General features: G+C 39.5%; 1 protein-coding gene across 1 annotated transcript in view; it reads left to right on the top strand.

The window, feature by feature from the left end:
• Positions 1-23,607, top strand: part of CDK6 (cyclin dependent kinase 6) — a 125,485-nt gene that overhangs the window by 93,522 nt on the left and 8,356 nt on the right. Inside the window, exon 4 of the mRNA XM_086614949.1 lies at positions 2,550-2,659. Within this exon, the coding sequence (XP_086471075.1) occupies positions 2,550-2,659 (110 nt within the window). The remainder of the gene's footprint in view (positions 1-2,549; positions 2,660-23,607) is intronic.

Here is a 23,607-nt window from a genome sequence, read left to right as displayed (position 1 = left end):
ACCCGGGGACGGGCCACAAGCTGCGATGCTCCTCTCAGGGAAGAAGCAGCTGTCTTGTGCCGGATTTCCCTGGAAAAGGGACTTCAGTTTGGGGCATACGTTGTCAGAAGTATTCGAACTGTCTGGCAACTATACATCCCCTAATCCTTTGCCTGTGAGAGTGCAGAGCCTTACTGTGGCAGGACTGGTGAGACTGGGGAAAATAAAGCACACTTTCGCTCTGTGTGACAAGAGCCGTGTGGATCTCAAACCAGGAATCGTGAGGTTTTGGTGGTATTCCCACAGATCAGAGATCACGCAGCTCTTGCTCCTGACGCTGCACCCAGCCACTGACAAACAATAATGAGTTGAAATTGTTATATCTAATTTTTCAAAGCAACGTTTCTTTAATAAGCTTTTCCACAAATGTCCTGAGAGAATGAAAGTGCAGATCGGTTTGAGAAGTATATCTGCATCTGGAAAAATAAGTCTGTGTTTTAGGAGGAATTCTATCTGGTTCAGACAGGGCAGCTCCAGTAAAAATCCCTGCCCTCCACTTACATTTGTCTTCTTTCCCTGGAGTGAATCTCTGAAGAAACTTTTCTGGTTTTTAAAGGGAGAAATAATTTGGAAAAGCATCACTGGTATGGTACCAAATCAGGAACAAGACAAATGGAGTTAAATAATGTCAAACTTCCACACACGAGTCTATTTCTGTGGACAGGTATCTGGAAGTCGAGCCTGCCAGTGCAGTACTTTGCACTGGGTTATTGAACTGTTTCAAAGACAAATTTTATGAATAGAGATCAAAGTGTTTAAGAGGACTGTGAGCAAATATGACCACTTGTGCAAATATCCGTGAAGCTCCCTGCAATAGCCATTCAGTAGTTCCAAAGGCTGTCGGGGCATGTAATGATTGTAATAAATGTTGTATTTGCTTTTGTTTCAGCTGGATTTGACCAGCAAATTCAGCTGATTGCTTCCATTGTTATTTTTGCTTAGAAGACAATTATATTGTTATCATTAAAAAACCCACTCTTCTTACACAGTTCTTTGTACTGATCTTGAAATTCAGAACTGGCTATCCTAGTTGACATAATTTTAAAATTTATTTTCATTCTTATCTTTGCACTTGTTTCTTTTCAGTGTTTTTGCTTTGTTTTATGCTCCTCCTGAATGCTGCGTCTGCCACCTTTGTGTTTGTTGGAGAAAGAAACCAATAATTGTTTAAATCCTCCCTGCCCCCAGATTAATAGTCAGAGGTTTAGATTATAGCACGCACTAAGAAAATATTGATTTTTAGCTGATAATCATGTGTTGTTATGGATGGATTGTAACTGCATTCAGGAGTGCTATACTGCCATGGCTCTATTCTAGCAGCATAATAGCTCATGCAGGATTCTGAAGAAGCTCCTTGTGTTCTTCTGTAAATATATTGAAGATACAACCAGCCTCTTCTGTATTTGGTCTACTTGTGGGAAGCAAAAGGATAAATATAAACTGGCCCATCTCTGTTATGGGTCCAATGTGCAGGACTCATCAAAGTACATCAATGGAGCAGTGCCAGCAAAATTCCCGCTCGGTCTCTACAACATGTTGTGACATGACCATCGGTACAAGAACAGCCTCAAAGCAAACGCTTATGTCCCTGGGAAAGAGTGTATAATTTGGAAATAAATTGTGAGATAAATTAGTGCTGGTCCAACCAGCAGCACATGGGCAGAGACAGTCACACAACTATAAAGGTCAGGAATCTGCCAAGGATCCCTGTGCTGTTGAAAACTGACAGTTTAAGGTACCTCTGTGTGCAAGGAAACCACAGGGGACAGCACTGAATGCCTTTGGTAAGGGACAGCTTTGGTGAGGGTTTGGCTTAATCTGTATCCAACTGATGAAAAAATTAGTTATAATTTCTTTGGTTCAGCATGAAAAGCAAACTTTTGAGACAGGTCAGGCATGTTTACTCAAGTTGTCCGTACACTTGAGCTAACCATATTTCTTTTACAAAAAATAATACGTAAACTATGAAGGACTGAGGACAGACAGGGGCTACAGGTTCTGGTTTGTCCTGGGGGTAAACCTACAGTATTCCCTAGCTTGTTTATTTCCCGTTTGACTCTGGTGACTGCGTCTAAAAGGTCTGTAAAAGTTATTTAAGAAAAGCAGACCTTGTTCAATAGACTAACATTTGCTCTATGGAGAGTCCAAATCTCCACCAGCAAGTGCTTGTGGTCTTTAAATTGCAAAAGCTTCAAAGAGTTCTGGTAGTGTGGTGTGATGCTGTGATATCACGCCAACACTGTACTCTGATGTTGTATTTTTGTTGTACCCTGAACCACACTGTTCTTGTCAAGAAGTGCCCTCACTTCCGGACTCATCATCACTGCATCTCTCCATATCGAGGTCTTCCGTATAGCACCCTTTTCTATGCACTGGCCAAACCAGTTTGCCGTAATCTGTGAGATTTTACAATTTGGATTAAACTAAATGGGAGCTGTATACACAACACCTATGAAGTTGTAATTCTACAGCTAAGCATGCTCTCTCTTATGTTCCATTTTGTTTTACAGGTTGTTACTTTGTGGTATAGAGCTCCTGAAGTTTTGCTTCAGTCCAGCTATGCAACACCAGTTGATCTTTGGAGTGTTGGCTGCATATTTGCAGAAATGTTCCGTCGAAAGTAAGAAATACAGTTTTATTTTCTTCACATTCTTTATTTGAAATTTGAAAAAATTTGCAGTAATGTCTGGTACAATACACTGGATCACATTTATATTGGAAAGGCTTGATAAGATGTTTTATTTGCAGTGCATTGTGAATTCATACTTGTTGCCATTTTGTTGTCTTTCTTTTTTGTTGGAGTCTGCCTCAGCTCTTGGTAAAGCCTGTATGAGCATTGTTGTATTCCTGTTACACCTGAATCCAAATGCAGATAAAAGTGGGCTAGAGAGGCTGTTGATTCATTTGTTTAAACCTACATTCTGGAAAGGATTTACCCTGAGGGAGGCAGGGCGTGGTGGTCAGCAGAGTCTTCTTGCTCTGGAGTTTGTGCATTGGAGCATCGGATGTTTGCTCGTAGCCCCTCTTGGCATATTTGAGATCTCAGACGTCACTGTAAAGTTGATTTCTGGAGGTAGGAAACAGAGGTAGGATTTTTTTAAGAATAAGCTATTTAGCCTGAGTGCAGAGTAATAGAGATAGTTAAATGTAGGTAAAAAAAAAAAAATAACACACCAGATAAAAGACTTTTTTTTCACTAATTCGATTACATTGGCTATCAGAACTGTCTTGCTACAAAATATTACAGCTGGATGCAGATAAGTTGTGAATGCAAGAGAAACACTTCTGTACCGGTCTTTCCCCGTGGAAGGACACCAATATGGAGGTTGTACCATGTAGGATGTGGAGAGAAACAAACCCCCAAGAACCTTAACAAGCTAAATCTGTCTCGATATTAACTCAATCACATGCATTTTGGTTGAGCTTACTGCAAAAAGTGCATGTTGTCATCATCCGAGTGATCTCTGTGTAGAAACTTACGCATTTTGTAACACCTACTGTGAAATCAAAGAATATACATAAGGAAAATGTGAAAGAAAATTATACACTGAGTAGCTGAAAAACTAAAATCAATATAATTTACAAGGAGAAGCCATACTGCAAGGGCCTTGAGAAACAACTATTTAGTTTGTACAATGTGAAGTTCAAAATACTAATTGAAGTCTTGCAAAATAACTTTGGGATTCTACTACTTATTAGTGTTAGTGTATGGAAAAATCATTTTCCTTGGGCTTCTTGCCTGGTCAAATGGCCTGGGTAGAATTATTATACTCCACCCTCTCTCCCTCTGACTCAGAAATGAGGTCAGAAAATGAGAAAAAAAAAAATAATGTGGATTTTATGAGTATCAATTAAATCGTCCATTGCAAACTTTTAAAGATTTACACTCACCCCATATACTGCCAGGTTCACAATAGCATTAAGCCATTGATATTTTTTTGTGATTTAAATAGCAGAGTCAACAACTTCATTGTAGCATTTGCAGTAAGAGTGATACAGGACAAACAGCTAAACACAGAACTTTATTACATCCTCAAAACTCTCATTTTTTTCTCATTTAATTTGCAATATTCTGACAGATGAGAAATATTGCCCTTTACAAGCACAACCAATTTAATTTTATTTTTCCTTTTATGATGTATGAGCCTCACTGACTTTCCAAATCCAACACAGTAAATTGAATTAGGGACAGTTAAATTTTCTACAAGTTTACAAATGCAAATATTGCATTAATATTACAAAATCAGAGGTATTTTTTTTTAATGGAAATGAGATCTGACTTGAAGCAGAGTTTAATAAGGCCAGGACTTCTATTATCCTTGCCAAATGCAGGGTCAGTCTGACATTCTCAGTCTTAAATTTGGGAGACTGTCAAAAACTGTAGAGGTCAAGAATCTGCCAAGTCTGTATGTACTATGCTGTTTCATTGAAAACAATATGACTTTCACATACTTGAGTACACAAGCATGATTTGGAAGACTAGTCTAAAGCCTCATTGCCATAAAGCTACAATGAACAGCACTAAATGCTGTCTCCATGGACTGTTGTATTGGGTTAATGTTGCAATATCCTACTCTCTATAGGATATATGTCGTCTTTCTGATTCTCCTGATGGATTGCAAAAGAAAACCCATGTGACTGTGACCTTGGTAGCAATAAACTGTAAAATTTTGCAAACTCTATGGATTATTTCCAAAAGATTGAATAAATGCAACAGCTATTTCTGCAGGAAAATGGTAATGCCCTTGGGTAATCATCCATCTGCATTTTCACCAATATTGATAGGATAAGAGTATGAGAATGTCCTCCTGCAATCTGAGGTTTGTATAAAGTCATAGCTATATTTAAAATATGCACTTTTTAATTATGACGCAGATTTGTAGGCTTCTGCATATGTGAATGCGCAAAGGTTGTATCCTGAAACGCCTCATGCGGATTCCCGAGGATCCCACTCTACTTACAGATCAGCAATAAATTACTCAGTAGTCAGGTGTATGTGTTACCTGTGCAGAAACTATTCTGCTTTGTGCATCTTTTTCTGTCAATCTGCACTGCTGATGAAAGCAGCACCAAATAAAGCATTCCTTTAAAATTTCCTTAAATGGTAGTTTAATTTAAGTTTTTAAATTTCCTGTCTAGTTAAGTAGGTTGCAGTGACTTCTAGACACATTTGGATTGTCTGTCCTTATCTAATGAAAGTGTAAACATATTTGCCACAGTGACTGTTTTATTCGTGATTTAAAAGCTATGGTGCATTGATAATAATAACCAGTAAGGTAAATTGTAAGGTATGCTATGGCTTTCTACTATATCACAGAATCCTTCAGAGATACAGCTGGCAGGACTGACAGGGGCCTGATGGCATAGGGGCATCCTTTGGCGCAGCAAGAAATTAGCGGTTTTTTAAGTTTAGGTAAAAATAAGGATTACTTACAAAAAGAGTTTCACTTTGAGGCTAAGCATTTTCCTGGCCAGTAGGAAAGGCCCTTATGCCTCCTACTCTGTGAACAACTTATTAAAGAGAAAGGAAAACATGGGAGTAGCATCCACTTCTGTCTAGATACATGGAACTCCTCCAGCTGGCTCAAGGGTTGAGGGCGGCTCCAAAGCAGGAAACTATGACCAGTGTTTTAGGGGAAGAAAGGAATATTTCTCTTGCTTGGGTTAGATAATACTTAATCAAGGTGAATAAGTGTGAGAGGGTAAGATGACTGGAATCTGAATCTGCCCGAAATGATCTATAAAAGAAAGCAGGAATCATTGGTCTTGGACTCTCTTCTGAGTAAGCCGTCTTGAGAAAAAATGCAGAAATGTTTCAATGCTTAGTTCTTAGTGCATCTATACATGCTCAATTTTCAAAACCATAATCCTATATGATTTCAATCCTGCACCGACTAGGGTGTTAGTAGATGTGTATGTGGGACTATATCATAATTACCACTAGGCAAGTTTAAATAAAATATTGCACAGGCAACTGAGTTTATCTTTCTTTGTAGTAAATATAGAGCTAAAAATCATCAGAGGAGATCATCAGGTTTTGTAGCCTATGTTGTATTCATAGACTAATTAAGCTGAAGAAGTCATACGTTTGAGAGTGGCCAACGTCATGGCTGCATGTGAAATCTTCACAAACATTACAGGTACCAATTCAAACACAAAACTTGAAAGACAGTCATCTCCCAAGAAACTTTTCCACTTCCCTAAACCAAAAGTAAACCAGTATTATCTCAGTGCCCCAAGCTTCGTGCAGCTGAGAGGGAAATTAATTCCATGCACATGGGCTTCTTACTGAGACTGTTCATGCACCAGCTCCATGGTGTTTTAATCAGCATGCTGTTGGTAAGATTGTCAGTCCCAGAATTTCGTAAGCCGCAAGATTGGCACAAACAGCACGAGGTTATTATTTATTCATTTTTAAACATTAAATCGTGTTTTTAGTGGTTGTCTCATTTATCAGCTTACTCTGCCAGCTCCTAATGTATGTGAGACAGTTTTTGCATTACGAGCCATGCTTGAAAATTGTAGCAGCAGATAAGAGATGTATGACTCTACCAAAATACCTATGATGGGACAAGTTCCCTGGTGGGCACAAACAATAGACATAAGGAAACAAGCTATAAGTATATAAGTCATCTTTCAAGGGTATAAATTTGTTCAGTTAGAGGACATACATCATTGTGTGTAGAAAAGCCATGAGCCCAGGACTTTGTTGCTCTAGTAATGTGATAAAATCAAAGCTTAGAGCCTCGTCTGGTAATCAGGCTGTGATGTGGGCACTGGATTTGGCACCTACAGGCAACCTTTAATTGTAAAACATTTAACAGGTTTAAAAAAACTAGCAATACACCCATATTCATTCTTAAATACAAGATCTTACAGTATAGAGTAATTGTAAAGCATCTTTCACACTGAAATATAGTAAATCTTTATTCCTCTTTCCAAACAAGCCATCAATTATTAGTAGAGTTTGAAATGCAGCCATCAGGTCCATTGCATGTACTTTTTCTGTATCGACTCCAGAAATAGGTGGTGGATAAGTCTGTGGAAAGAGATTGGGCACCCACCTGCCCCTGGATTCCACCTCTACTTGTGAATGAGGGAAGAGCAGTCAGCTCTGCAGCTTAAGTTTCATTTAATGCTTTGTGGAATAAACATGGTCAAGTGGTTGCAGAAGAAAATAGCCAAGGGTAACAGGGACACCTGTTTTTAAGCTGTCTCCGAAAACTGAAGCTGGATAGGAAAGTTTGAACTTCTATCACTGAGTGAAAATAATAACTCTTTTTAGCTGGATCATGTGGTAAAGTCTTGGCTTCGCTGAAATCATTGTTGAAATTAACCCTGACTTCCAAGGGGGTTGTAGCCTTTCTAGAAACAATTCAGTGTGACAGAGTGGCACAGAGAGTGGTGGAGCTAATATCTGTGATGTGCATAGTACAGCACATAGAGTGATCTCTGTGACAGACACTCTTGCAAACTGGCAAGGAGGAGAAGGTATTGCATAGTGTTGTCCCAGCTTCCATTCCTTGCACTTCTTTCAGTGATCCTGTACAAGCTTTCAGTCATCCTGTCTGTGAAATAAACATCAACAGGTAACTCCCGGGGACTGCGAGACTTTCATTCAAAACAAGGGTTGCAATGTATGTGGGAGATATGAGGAACTGTCAGTTGAAGAGCTGAGGCTGGAATTCACCATGTAGCACAAGCAAGAGTGTGTTCAAGATAAATTTGCAAGAATTTAAGCTGCTGTGCTGGTATGGTTGTTGTTATTTGCCAAAATATCTCACACACACACAAACATGCACGCGCATGCAAACACACACACACACACATGCAGTTTCAAATGAAATCAGCACGTGAGTGAGCTACTGTATGCATGTCCTTATCCAGAGAAGGAGGTATATACTTCCATATGTTACCAGTAGGCAACTTGGTGATAATGCATAACAAACAGAGCCTACAGATTCTCCCGTGCTTTGAATGGGACAGACAGCTTTTGTCTCAGAAGAGATCTGCAGTCCAGTTCATCCTTGAGTCTGTTATTCTAACATCAGTTTCATCATGAGCTCATTTGGTCTGAATTAGCTATTCTCATAGGAGCTGATCTCTCACAGATGTAGTCTTTTAAGGTTACACTTTGAAAAAATTAGGTATACTTCTAGCAACGTGTGTTCAACAGCAGAACCACAGGTTCTCAACTGCCTAAGCATGTTCTTCACCCAGAGAACGAAGGAGAGAGGACAGGGGGCTTTGGGGAAAGTTACTCATAGAAATTCTGCTATTGCAGAGAATTGCTTGGAAATCTGAAGTACTGTGTCCTCTACTGCAGACATAACCTGGGTTACTCATTCCTCATGATGAGTTGCTTTGCTGTTGAATGGTCTTGAGGAACAGACGATGAATCTGTAACTTTGCAAATGCATACCTGACGGGGGGATTTGTATGTACTAAGTGACCCTCACTTCAAATTAAGTAACAGTATGTCATCACTTAAAAATGTTTTCCATTGATATCGTTCAATTATCCAAAGCATTGAGGGGAGCAGAAACATTTGTTTAAAGCCTGTAATCAACAGTACAGTGTCATACAGTGGAACACTAGCAGCAAAATACTATGCAACTTAATATGGAGCTTGTCTTTCTAAGTACAGTACTTATTCTTGCCATAGCCCATGTGCATCAGTGCAGGCAGAGATGTGACTGAAGATACTTTGGTTTGGACAGGACCAGAAGAGGGAGACCACATATTCATGTAACATGCCATAAACGGAACTCTGTATCAAACTGAAATCAATGGATGAACTTAGCATGATTTATGTAGGGTAGGAAATTATGGATAAAGCACCAGGATTTCTGTAGGGAAGGATTATATTCCTCATCTTTTTAAAATTACCTTTATTAAGAGCTGTTTTGCACACTGTTATGAGTGGTCACCAAACTGGGTTTTTAGCTTCTTGCTGTGTGTGTGGATGTTACAGATGAAATCCTGTAAGAGAAAGAAAGACAACTCTGACTGATAGTAGTGAAGATTTCAGTTTTATTTTACCTTTCTGCACATACAAGAAAAGTACCATGAACAGAGTCTGAGAAGAAACTCTAAAGATAAGAAAGAGACTCTAAAATATTAATACTGCCGTGTAAGGAATTGTGAGGCATACTTCTATGACACGGCTTTGTCTCATTTCAGATGCATTTTAATTCTTTGTCAGTTATTTTCCTATGCTTCAGCATATGTGATCATTTAGTCCTCACTGTTTTAAGTGGGCACTGTAGCTATGCAGCAGTAGGAATATTTTGCTTTGCCTATTAGATCCTGTATTTCTCAATACAGTCAAGTTTATACCTTTTTTCCAGCTCTTAGCTTAACCTTCCCTTTTTGTGCTCTGTTCTTTTATTTTCAACACATTTCTGAAATGCCTTTCTAAAGCAGAGAGAGAAGAGAGCTGTAATGTATTTTCAAATCTTCTTTATGTTGGAAAGATGAGAGAAATAGCAGGAGCCAAAGAGCAATCTGTGGGGGAAAAAAAAAGTATGTATAACTGGATAATGAGTGAAGGTATAATAAAACCAAGACAGTAGAAACATCTAGGCAAAAAGCGACTGGGTAAATACAGCCATGAATGCTGCTTATAAGTTGGGTTTTCCGTATAAACTGGCAAACATCTTAAATGTGGTTTAAGAGAGAACTGTTCTTTTATCATGCAGCAATTTTAAACACAAACTTTGCAATCATACTATCTGGTGTTTTCCAGGGAACCTTAAACCAACATATCTAGTGGACCAAGAGCTCAAAAGTGTAATCGTTCACTTGTCTGCTTGCTCACAGTTAGATTTTGGTAGCAGGAAAACTAAGACAACAATTTTGTTTTCTTTTCTGTTATGTCTTTGTTTTAACAAGCAAAGGTGGATGTTGTAGCTTAGAACTGTAAAAGCTACACAGCTTGATTTGCAACCTTTGAACCAAGGTACTGTACAGTTCTGGCCTGAGTTTGTTTTTGCCATTTTTGGAAATTATCTTGTTTTGTTACAAGAATGATTTAAGTTGCAAGTGCCATAAAAGTTCGCTACAGTCCAGACCAACTGCACTGGGAGAAGGTTTGTTCTTTGGAAAGATCTTGTCAGCATTCAAAATTCTGTGCTTTGCACTTTTCCTCCTTTATTCTTCTGCCATTCATGTGCATGTGGGTGTGTAGGAGGCTGATGGTTTTTCCAAACCAGACCTAATAAAATAGGATTTTTTCTTCCTCCCCAGATAGGTGGCCAGCCTATTACAAAGATTTTTTTCAAGCATTTTTTAAGTTGAATGGACCCAAGCCACAATTTAGCTTAGTGACCTTAGTGATCTGATGGAACAGCAATGACATTTTGCTTCAAACTTAACTAACAAAGGAAGGCAGAAGACTGCACTTGTTCGTGTTACTCCAGTTTTTGGATAAGCAGGATCATTTCCTGTTTGCTCTGACCTCAAAGGCAGAACTCCCATTAGCTTTGGGCAGAGGACAAACACACATTAATGGAGAGAAGAGCAAACAGTCAGAATAATACCACTAATTATTGAGTGTGAAATAAATGTGAGTTTCCAAGACAGCATCATTCCATTAAAAGTAAAATACTTTGTTGTTTTTCAGCTCACATATTCCCTCAAGCCTTTTCTAGCTGATATCTTTCTGAGTGTCTACAGTTGGGCTGATTGATAGCCATTAGTCAAATCCAGTAACTGTATCGGTCTGTGGTTGGAGATGAGTGGTAAGTGAGTGCCAGGCCATTCACTTGTGGTTTTCCTTCTAGTTTCCAGCTGTGCCAGACTTTCAGTCAGAGAAATAGATCTGTTGGTAAGGGAAACCGTTGATAAACCATAGAAACCAAAAACTGTCACTACCCATGACAAAAAAAGAAAAAAACACACAACAGAAGGGAACCTTGGGGCAGGGGTAAGAAGACCCACAGAAACGGTGTTAGCTGACTGAGTTTAATTTGACTGTTAAGTTCAGGTGTGGGGTCATGTCAGGCAGTGGCCAAGGAGGAACTGAGGCCGGGTGGCTCTTGGCTGGCAGCCGGTGGCCGCACACAGCTCGAGCCCAGTGGGAGCTCACGAGAGAGCTCCCTTCCTGGAAAGCTTCCTGTAGCTTCTTCATGTGCAAGTGGCACAGCACCGGTCTGAAATCCCCCTGAACACGTCATCCTTAAAAAAATATACATTCCTTAGAGGAGTGATATTCCAGTCTGTGACAATCTGAATTAGCCTGGCCAGAGGTCAGAGGAAAAGACCAGGTGGCTAGGAAAAAGACCACAACATGTCAGTCCTGATGTAGATATTTGTAAGTCCTTGCTACTAACATTGTAACATTTGTAATGGCTATTTGGAAATGCAGCTGGCAGCAGAAACGCCTGGCTCCCTCATGCTGAGCTGTGCTCAGCACAGCTGCCAGCCGATCAATGTGAACGTGCACCACCTTTGTGTCTTCTGGAGCATCTCAAGGACAAGTTCATTCCCGGGATAAGCCAAGGCAGCTGGAGGGCTGCTTCAATGGTATCCCCAGCTACAGATGGCTTTCAGCAGTTACTCCACCAGCCAGAGAACAGGAGAGAAGCAGAGCAATGTTACCTGTGCCCCTTCCTCTCCAGCCCGCAGAGGGATAGCCAGCTGTACACTGCCCCAAGACTTTCCTTTTGAAAGGGTCTCCTGGCTCTTTCACACAGCTTCCCTCTTCAGGAACTTGGCTGAGAGAGGCTTTGCTTTTTGCCTGGAGTTTGGCCGGGGGAAGCTCTGTGTACTTTTGTTTGACTCGTAATAGAACTAAACATTGTTTTTATTTACTTTTTTCTTTCATAAGAAAATGGCTACAAAAAGTTATTTAAACTCCAAGTGGGTGTACGGGATCCTTTCCTGAACACTGGTGCACTCTAGAGAAGGGGAGGAATTTTGACTGTGGCTCATGTTGCTGAGCTCCTAAGTGTGGTTTTTTATTCCAAATTAGGTGTCTAGTCAGAAATTTTGATCTGGGCAGCTTTACTGAATTTTCTGTATTTGATTGTCCAGAAAAGAAATCTAATCATTAGCTACCATTGGTCAGTGATAAAACCAGTATGTAATAGTTTAGAAGTGTATAGAACAAATCTGTCTCTCATTTGTGTCTTTTCTTTTCAACAGCTTTGCACTAGCACTTCTCCATATGTAGATACTCACCGAAGCCGTTAGGTATTCTTCACATCTAAAAAAAAAAATCATGAATCTGCATGAAAGAAGGAGAAAGTGCACATAAGGGAACAGGCAACAGGAGTTTAAAAAGAGCTAAGGATAGCAGAACAAAATATAAGCATTCTGAAACATTGTACTACTTCGTACCAAGTAAATAATGGGCTGTGAGAGGAGAACTCAAAATGTCAAAGAGAAAGCAAGAAGAAGTTTGATATTTAGATTTCTGGAAAACCATCTCTCCGAGGGAAGCACAGCGCCCAGAGACAGCTCCCTGCTGCCTTTGTGGAAAAGCTTACCTATGCCACAGGGTTCAGATCACTGCAGAGAAGTTGCCAGCTGATCTGGGAGTCTGTGCTTTGGCTGCAGTTGTAGATGTCAAAGACCTAGATAGAGTGCTAATTTGAGGAGGAAGGGAGGTGGCCACAGCCTCTCCTGCATGTTCGTGCTGACTGCCACAGAGCAGCACACGTGGTACCCACACGTAGCTGGAGCTGCCTTTGCCATCAGTCCTCAGGGTCCTGCTGTTGGCTGTGTACTGAAGAATAGAGAAGAGGCATGCCAGGATACAGCTCACACTAGTTCTTATCCCTTCTTCCTCTGAAGCCACAGTTCGCCTTGTAATATGAATACGTGTGTTGTTGCCTTGCGTGCCTGTGGCACTGCCATCACATTCGCTTCTGTGCTCTGCTTGACCTGCCAACATGCTGGCCCTGTATAAAGGAGTCTGTGCAAGACACAGCCACCATGGTACGCTGACTCTGCTAGAGACAGAGCCAGAGTTTGACAAGTCGAGAGTTCTTGATGTCAACATGTGACGTGCCTGGCTGCTCTCTAATACTGGCGGCATGCTTTATTTTGCAGTCTTTGAGGAAACGGCAGTCTGTCTATGCATGGTGAAACCATATGAATTCTTCCAGAAACTCATGCATAATGTGCTCCACTTTTCTTTTATAGATGCACCGAACATATATTGTCTGGAAGCATCTCTACGACAATCTCTGATGCAGTATTTCTTCTTTTGCTTAAATATTCTCCGTGTTCATATCTTCTCTCCTAACATCTCCAGGTTTGTCAGCTATAAGTGCTTTTGGAATATGGACGTTTGTCAAATAAGAATTTCATCCAAGGGATTACTTCATTTCTACTTACTTATTCTCCTGAGCTAGAATAAATTGGCATGAAGATTCACTTACTATTGATTTTGACTGAGTCTGAGTCAGTTACCTAAAGATAAATGACACATTCAGCTATATCATCCAGAATTTGACCAACTATAGTGAATTATCAGATCTTTTTTTATTAGATTATATCCACGGTACAGGTTTTCTTATTATGACAATACAGCATACCCACTGTTCTATACAATTGAATAATTTTTTAAGTGCTCTTTATATCCAAGTAATTGGAGTACAAGCTTTCAGCATCTAAAGAAGTATAGGTAGCAAGAGATTTTTCAGTAACATTTCTATCTGTAGCTGTTAAATTAAGCATGTTTGGCAGTGATGACTCATACTCTGTTGCTGTAAGAATGAAGATACTCAGTTACAACTAGATCTCATCAAACCATTAGCAACGAAAAAGTATATGTGAAAAGTCAGAACTGTATCCTACCTGGGTGTGCTACCCCTGAGGCACAGAAACATGCTTGCTTGCTTCTCTCCTGCCTTGGAATCAGTTTTCCTTTTCTGGAAAGTAATTGCAAAAAGAGAGGTAGGTGTTGCTCATCTTCTAGATCTTTTAAGAGTTTGATGGTGAGGGCACTTTGTCAGAAAGCAAGAGCGGAGTTTAAAGAGGGCCTAGAATTTTTTGGTAAACTCCCCATTTTTGGCAAACATTCCAGCCACAACTGTATGAAAAGCAAGACATAAAATGGCTTCCTATGGAAGGAAGCTTTTACTCAGTTATTCATTTGCTCCAGAAGAGGATTCCGTTCTTTTAATTCTGAGAAAATCACATTTTTTTTCAGAAATGACAGGTCACTCCAGCTGGATCTTGTAGTGGACACGAAGGTGGTGAACAACCTGGTGATGTAAGGCCTGAAAAGTTCAAGATGCGGGGTGGCTTAAGGAGCTACAGGTGCTCAGCACTTCAGAGACTGAGGAAACATTAATTCTGTAAAGACAGAGTTGCATGCTATTCCTATTAAAATAATGTCAAAACCCAATAGAATTGTGCCACGGATAACACAGAAGCAGGGCTATGGTTCAGTAATGGCAAAGCAGAGATAACAGCATTAAAGTTGTCCCAAAATTAATTTTGGAAGCTTTGAAACACACGAATCTAGAGTATAAAGTGTGTTTTAACACTGCAGTTGCATAGGGGAGGGTGGCATGTGAGCAGTGTCATCACCTCCAAGTTCTTTTTGGTTTTGTTTTTTTTTAATGTAAGGCATTAACATACTCTTTCTTTCAGTCAGAATTCAAGTGGGAAAAAGATTTCATTTGTCATCACTAATACACTCCAGCCTGAGTAACAGAGTGAAAAAAGTATTGCTCACAGCGAAGTTTTATCTAGTTTAACTGGCCTTTGAAGACTGTATCAGTTTTCCTTGCATGGTTGCTGTACATACTTTCTACTTTAAATGCTTATCTCAGGTTTTTCCGCAGGTGTTTATTAATTCACTGTAAGCCAGCACAGCTGCTAAAAATTAAAGTATTTTCTTCACACCATCCTTCTAATCCACTTTCATGTCTTTTGACACTCAGACTCAGCAGCTGGAGAAAAAGTTTGAAGTTGAGATTTCACCTCTGCTCACATAACAGTTTACTGTTTAGTACTGAAATGTTTTCCTTGCCTTTCTTGTCTGAAGGGTTGTAATCCCCTTTCAGAGAATTTTTTTTTTGACCAAGAGTGTTTTATTACAGCTAAAGGTGATGAGGCATATTAGTTGTGGAGGGGCGGCAGTTCTTCTGATGTTTCAGGTTTATCTGAAAATTTAGAGAGGCTTAGTGCAACAGGTGCCATTAACACTTAATATGGGGCGACAGAAGTGATCATAGATCAAAACATGTACTTAATACCACATAGGAGCAGCTCAAGACCAGTTGGAGGGAAAACCCAAGGATTTTCTCTCTTAGCTTGTAGTGTTTTCCCAAAGGAAATCCCTTTTTCTTGGGTTTTATTCTATATTGAGAATTTTATGTTCTAGATTGTGTAGAACATTTTGAATTCTATGTTTCCCTTCAAATATGGAAGTTTGGCATCTATTGGAGCTCTCTTGTCTGAAGCCTCAGAAAGTGCCCATGTGCAGCCTCTGCTATCTCATCACTGTACTCTGTCACTGTACAGAGTGACAGAAAATATCTTGTCTTTCAGATTTTTTCCAATGCTTTTATAGTTGGATATTTACTTTTCTGCCTCACTCTTCCCAGATACAGAATTTTACCAAAAAAAAAAAGTTAGATTAGTAATTTAGTCAAATAGATTGTACCATTTTATATGTAACTCATAATGATGATGGAACTAAAGCACCATTTATAACACTATCTGTTCTCATGATTTTATATTATATATTTAGAGTATAAGCTCTTTTATCTATAGGATATACTTTAGTCTGTGAAGCTCCTTCCTTAGCATTATTGAGAAAGAAAGAAAACCGTAGAAAACCTGGGAACACATACCTGGATGTTAACTTGCGAAGTATCCTTGGGCAGATTGAATGAACCAGTACGTGTAGTATATGTCGTCCTGTTACATTAACTTGCTTCTCCCTTGATATAGCAGAATCAGGGGTAAGTAAAAATTAGTTTCCTTCAAGCAATATTTATGTGTGCATAGACTTTCGGCTGATGCAAGAATGACAGCACTGTTACACATTTGGATAAAAAGACTTTATTCCAAGAAAAATCAACCCAATGGCACAAAATCTTTTAGTTTAAAGCTTTGCTGGGAAAGCAATCTGATTGAAAATATATTCAGTTGGTGGAAGATGAGTTGTATTTTAATTAGAGGGCCTCAGAGTTGAAAACCTATTACATATTCCCTTGATTAAAACTAGTTCCAGCATTAGAGGCACTCTCAGACCAAAGTCCATTTTACAAGGGTTTTTCAGACCAGTAAATGTAGCAAATGTTAACTGGTGACCTTTCTCAGAGTCATCTTGACATTGCAAGAAAAATTGTGAAACTATAAAAAGTTAATTCTATATGTCTGAAAACTGTGATTTCAACAGATTTTCACAATAAAATTTAATGCAGGATAAAGGACTAGATACTTCATGTAGAAGATTGCTTTCATTTCATTTGCGTACTTCATAAAGACTAGGGACAGACTTAAACTCCCTTTGCTTACTTTGAAGGTAGGTCCTGTGCTGTCATATAGGTGTTTTAAAAACACTTCTTTAAAATACAGCATTAAAGAGCACCTTAACACTCTGACTAAAGTGTGTCATTTTGGAGTGCTATCTGCTAGATTTTTAAGTGAGGAGTAAAATTATGAGCTAAATGAAAAGAGCAGTGAAAAACAGCTCTGTCATGTTCTGGAAGGAGGATTTAGGTCTTTTCAAGGAAAATATGGCCAAATGTGTTCACAGGCACAAACTAGGTAAGGATTTCCCTGAGCTCTGCATGCACACAAACAGTGCCTGCACACAGCATCCTGCACACTGATCTGCACTGTTGCTTATGAGTGAACTGGAGAGGTAGGACCCTTCTTGGCTCCTATCCATCCACATGGGATAGCCTTTATCTAATCCATAGTTCGATTACTGCCTTCAAACCCTAAAACTGAGTTGCACGAAAGAGCAAATAAGCATGGCAGTTTTAGAGAGTGCAAGTTTAGAAAGGAGATATGAAATAGATTCATGAGAGAGAAGAGAATACAGAAAACTAAGTAAGTGATCGCAGGAAGAGCATGACCATATTGTATTTGACGTACCAGTAGTTTTTTCAGGATGCTATAAAAATGCAGAAGCCTGCGGTGTAGTTATATAATTAAACTTCAAACTGTGTACAGTGATGGGGTGGGTGTTTAACACACAAACAAACAGTTAAATCATATTGCTGGTAGATCTGTCAGTACAAACAAGAGGAATGCTTCTTTTTCCACTCTGAGCAGAGACCATACTTTTTTTTTTTTTCCTTTCCCTTTTGCCAAGGTCAGCTGTGTATGTATTTCCACAACTTGCTTCAAATGTTGGGACAGTTTTCAAAATGCCACTGTTGTATCATGTTCCCTGAGCTGAGATAACGACTCTTAAAGACCTGGTGAAATAAACCTACAAATCTTCTGGAGAAGCAAATGTCTGCAGATAAGAGAACTGTGACGTTCGTGCTGAGGGAATAAGTGAAGGACGTTCAACCTATCAAGGCTCTTCCATTTCAAAAAGTAGTGTTAAATGATGAATGCTGAAGCAGTTCTGCCCAGGAACAGATGATATCTGCCCACGTTAGAGCATATTATGGTCAAAGATACTATCTGCACTCTAGGTTACTTTTTGGGTTTTATATATGTATATATACACACATATATGTATACCCTTCTATTGAAACACCTTTTTTTCTTATAAGAGGTTGTGAAACTAGATCTTACTTGGCTTGATCCTGGGGTCATTGATGTCTGTGGTAAAGCTCCCTTTTATGTCAGCGGTGGAGGATGAGGTCCATCATTCTGCTCCAAGGCCACCTGGGACCTTGTAACATGACGCTTACATGAAAAGTGTCAAGCAAATGTTAAACACTCAGAAAAAGATCTTCCTTTGCCCAGTTCCTAAGGGAGCTTTGAAGGTGCTTACATTTTTTCTCATTTATGCTCTTCCTCTTGCTTTTTGCTGTATTTTTAATCAACAACTGAATCTACACAGTAGGCTGGCCCTGCTTTGGTTGTGAAGCTGTACACATTACCTCTGTTTAGTTTCCCTTTTACTAACGTTTCCCTTTTACTAACGTATCCCTTTTAGCGATGCATGCAAAGGGAACTTGCATATCCATCTGCAATTTTCTTGTGATTGGTTCACTTTACAACTCTGGCTCTTCCCAGGCTGCCGACCTGTATGTTAAAAACCCTCAGAAAGTCCAGCATCTCCATGTAATACAATAGTTTGCATCAAAGCAGTGCAAACTTTTCATGATGAAAACCCATACCAGGAAACATTCATCTGATGAACAATCTTAATCTCAAAGTGGATTGCCAAAATGAAGCCTAATCTTTTTTAGTATGTTCTCTCTCACTATTAATATTCTTTTCTCTTTTACCTTTCACCTCCTCTTGCACCCAGTGGCTTGCAGCTTCCAGCCACGTCTCTAGCACCTTTGGACCTGTACACGAACAGAGCTCTGGAAGCTCACTGTGCTGGCTGCGTCATTCCCTTGTTGGCTTGTATCTACCCACAGCTCAGAAAGCACCTTGCTTTCTCAGTTCAGGCAGAAATCCCTTATATTTCTTAGGAAATAGACTGCATGTGCATTTGGGGGACAAAATATTATCTTTAGCTTTAGAATTCATTTGCTTCATTTTAAATAGCAATGGGGCACAAATTTAACACACTACAGCACTGGAAGTTTGCAGTAGTTTTTCAGAAACTGTTTTCCAGTATCTGCTTCTGTCTGCCGGGTGACATGAGAAAACAATTCTCTCCAAAGAAAATAATTTCTCTCCAGAGAAAATAATAATTATTGCAATTCTTTTGATACATTAGATCCAATTCTAATAGTAGTTTAATACTGACATAGCCCCAGTGATCTTAGAGATGTTATTCATGATTGTGATACTATCCTACTTGAAGAATGATAGATTTTGAGTAAGAAATGGAGCTGTTAAAGACTAAAATGAGAAACTCAAGATGGCTGATCTGTTTTCTGTCAGATTTTAGCTGAAGAGTATTTCCTCAGTTGTAATGTTTATCTATGTCATCCTTCTTTTTAGATGTAGGAGAAGAGAAGATAAGTTTCTTAAAAGTTTTGAGCAATTAGTGATCAAGTATAATAAGCTCAACATGAAGTAACTTCTTCCTATGCTGCGTCTGGCACCCACCCACACAAAGATATTATTAAAGGGAAAGGAGAGGGAGAAGTACAAAAAATGTTACGTTTAAAATGAGAACTCTGTATTGCACAACAGCTGAGGCAAGTCACTTGTGACTGGAAGTGGATAACTGTCCAGAGCGTGCAATGTTGTCAGCTGTGGCCTGCTTTCAGAGTAAAGTTTTATACTGTACCATGTTCGTTTTACCTGTCAGAGATGCCGAGGACCTTCATCTTTAAACACTGATACATATTTTTACCTTTTATCTTGCTTTAGTTTCTCTTTTCATGCCTGCAGTACTGACTTGTCCAGGGGATCTGTCAAAGAGATACAGTGGTGGGAATAAGAGTGAGGATTCAGCTCAGAAATAATCCCTCTGAATAAAGGTTTCCACAGGACAGTCCAGATCATGCTATTTCGAGTCATCTCCTAATTCTAGTTTTAGGTCTTACTTGTTTTCAATTCTAGAAATGAAAATATTTTCTTCATAACAAGTAACTAAGAATCTGACAAAATTATTTGCCAGCTATTCACATTTTGTAATATGAAAAGAAAAAAAAACCTCATCATTTAAATATATCTCTGAGTCATAGACTATGTAGCTTGGCAGGTTTCCCATGGCACGATGCAGGATTCCTTGGCAAATGTTTCTTGGCTTCAGCTTTTTTAGTTTCTTCATCATCACCTTGTTGCTTTTATACACAAAGACATACTAACTCCTAGACTTCACTACTACAAACTTACCATCTTCTAAAATTCCTTGTACCACTTCCACAAACTGCTGCTATATTCTTTCCCTTTACATTTTTCTCTCCTCAAGGTCAAATTATCATGGGCTTTCACTTTCATCTTGTCTAACGCCTTCAAAGCAGCAGCTACTTGTTTGGAAATTGCTGCTCTTCTTCCCAATGCTTTTCCTTGCCATCTCTTCAACCAGACTTTCTAAGCCCTACTTGCCCAAAAAGCAGGTTGTACCTTTCACATCCATGATCCTCTTTTGATCTTAGAGAGTTCTTGTAGGACTTCTTTGAGTACAGGTGAATTGTCAATATACAGACTTTTCACTGAGGATATTGTAGATATTCAAGTCGGTAAGCAAGAGATTATCCTTATTGTTGTTCTGTGATAACAAGGATGGGGATGGAATTCCCAGCTGCAGTTGTCATCACACTGTGCAAATGGACTAGCAGAAAGAATCCAAATAGTTGTTTTGGAAGTTATTTCTTACATATCTGGAAAGATGCAAGGCTTGTCTAGCCTTAGAGGCATTTGTATTCCCAAATCTAGAATTGCCATCATAGCCCTGTAATACGTTTTGGTTAGAAAGAGAATTTATTGTCTTTTTTTCCCTCTTCAATACTGTTTTTCTTGCCATCACCTTTCTTCCATGTACCCATTTCACCTGTAGTTGAATAACCCAGTGTCAGATATTGAAAGATAAGTTTCCAATCAGAATGTCACTAATTGTTTCAAAATATTTCTATCAAGAAATCTGCAGAAATCTTTTCCTATGCCTCGATGCATATGGTTTATTAGACTATTTTTTTCCTTCTATCTACTATACTGCAGTATAGACTAGAGCAGTGCTTATCAGTATCTTTAGTTCTAATCTTTATGAAAATTCTATTTTTTCTTATGAAAAGTTACAGACCCTCTGCTTTGTAGACCAAAGACTAAAAGTAAAGTCTGGAAGTAATGTTTACAGCTAAACCTCATTTCTCTCTTCGGTGTCATTGCATTGTCATTGTATACAATACTTTTAGAATTGCTTTGGCATGTCTGTGGAGTTGCACCAGGGAAAATTTTTTTGTGGAGACTTGCTTAGGAAATGTTTATATCTCAGTTTTTACTTAGTAGCACAGACATGAAACACAGTGTCTATAAAATAAAGTACTCAACCTTTCAGACACCAATATTCAGTTAGAATATATTCAGATAGAATATTCAGTGAAGGTGAAACTCAGCATGAAACAACAACATGAGCTGAATGTACTCCTTTGGATAAGAGAAAAGAGACTAAAGTTGGTGAATGGTGAAATCTAATTTGTTCAGCTGCATATTTTGGCCAGAAGATCAGTGATGCAACTCCTTCTAAACTATAAACAGACGGTAATTTTTTCAGGGTCTGCGAAGTTTTACATTTCAACCTGATGTCATGATCTGTATTTTTATTTCTGTATTATCACAGAATCACAGAATGATTGAGGTTGGAAGGGACCAACCTCCTCCTCTGAATCTGGAGATCATCTGGTCCAACTCGCCCTGCTCAAGCAGGGCCACCTAGAACTGGTTGGCCAGGACCATGTCCAGATGGCTTTTGAATATCTCCAAAGTGGGAGGTGCCACAACCTCTTGGGCCAACCTGTGCCAGTGCTCGGTCACAGTAAAAAAGTGTTTCCTTATGTTCAGAGGGAACCTCCTGTGCTTCCATCTGTGCCCATTGCCTCTTGTCCTGTCACTGGGCACCACTGAGAAGAGCCTGGTTGCATCTTCTTTGCACTCTTCCTTTAGGTATTTCTCTATATTAAGATGATCTCCCTTGAGCCTTCACTTCTCTAGGCTGAACAGTCCCAGCTCTCTCAGCCTTTCCTCATATATCAGATGCTTCAGTCCTGTAATCATCTTTGTGGCCCTTTGCTGGTCTCCCCAGTATGTCCATGTCTCTCTTGCACTGGGGAGCCCAGAACGGGACCCAGCACTCCAGGTGTGGCTTCACCAGTGCTGAGCAGAGGGGAAGGATCACCTCCCTCGACCTGCTGGCAATGCTGTTCTTCATGCAGCCCAGGAGTTGTATGTATCTTTGTGTTGGACTGCCATATAAAAAGGTAGATAGATTTATCCTGTGAAAATAGTCACAATACAGACTTCTAGCTAATATCCCTTCAATTGTGCAGCTACACATTTTGTACCTCAGTAATTAAGGTACATGCTTATTGACTCAGTAGGAGTTTATGTGAGCAGGATAGGTTAGTAATACAGTGTCTTCAACCCATTTTCACATCTGTAGGCTAACAGCACTCCGATACTGCATTAGACATGAAAGGGATTTTCCTGCATTCAGTGGGCATCATTCCAGCGGCAGTGGATAACGGCTCAGCTCCAAGGGTGGAAGAAGCAGTGGTCAAAACAATATGGACACCTGCAGATCCCCTGTAACATTTCCCTCCTCCTCCCTCTCTAAAAAATCAAAGTAACAACCAACAAAAGTAGGAAATTATGAGGGGACAACAACATCTGAGACTTCTTGAGCAAACAGGGAAATTATATGTCTTAGGTGCACTGTAAGTCTTTTTGTCCCATCTTCTTCCCTACTCAAGTGTGTGTTTTGTAACAGCAATGGTGTTGGAGCCCTCAGAGAATGGATTTTGCAGCAAGCAAAGTCAGGGATGGTTGAGAGGATCAAGGAATCACACAAAAAGCAAGTATCCCCATGGATAGCCCTTTCCTCCATTGGAATATCTCTCTTTCCTGAGAGACAGGTACACACAGATTTTAGTTCTTTGAAGTCAGAGGACAGACTCACATCTTCCGCCACAGGAGACAAATCCAGCCCCATACATTTCCCAAGGAACAAAAGAAGGAATTCTACAAAATCAGACTCTCAGAGTTTAACCAGTCTTACACAGATTAATATCAGAGAGAGGAAAACTTAGACCCATGTAAGGACTTCTGGATTCAGCTTGCATAAATAAACCTCAGGGAGTGAGTGGGTGAGCAAGTCAAGTGAAAGATACCAAGAACAAAGGTGAAATTTTACATTTCTGTGGCTGCTGAGTATGCTCCCAGTTCAGTGGTACTAGGAGAGCTGATGTCCACCTTTAAGAATAGAAATAAAAAAACAATTGGCTTGAGGCGAATGTTTTCATGTATACTGGACTTGCAGGGCTGGCAAGTCATTACTAAAGAGCAACTAGTGCCAAAATGTGAGACGAGATCTTCATACGGCTGTTGATTAAGTGGATCTACTTCCCCAATCATCCGTCCAATATTCCAATTGAACCTCCAGCCAAAATTCATGAGGCAGATTTCATTACATTAGTAGTGCCTAGCCTGAAGTTGGCATTCTGTTGTAGTCATGATGGTGGGATGGATAGGAGGCTGAAAGAGGAATTAATAACACTTCGTTATGATGGAATATCAAAGTATGTTGGAAGGTCACCTTGTGTTGTATAATTATATATTCAAAAGAATTTAAATTCTTGCTTCAGCCTTTAGTGAATCTGAGACAGCAGCAGCGATGGGAAAAACCTTCCTTAAAAATCCCAAGAATCATACTTGTTTTGGCATGACACTGCCTAAGGTGATTTGCAAACAAGGCTGACTTTGCCAAGCTTTCACATTAACACAAGGTTCAGCATACGTTTTAAAACATTAAATCAGCTTTTCATTTGCATGGATAGGATTATTTGATTC

Source organism: Tauraco erythrolophus, chromosome 7, assembly GCF_009769465.1.
Source record: "Tauraco erythrolophus isolate bTauEry1 chromosome 7, bTauEry1.pri, whole genome shotgun sequence".
In the NCBI taxonomy this organism is placed as follows: domain Eukaryota; kingdom Metazoa; phylum Chordata; class Aves; order Musophagiformes; family Musophagidae; genus Tauraco; species Tauraco erythrolophus.
Note: the sequence above shows the minus strand (reverse complement) of the source record. Positions and strands in the feature narration are given on the sequence as shown.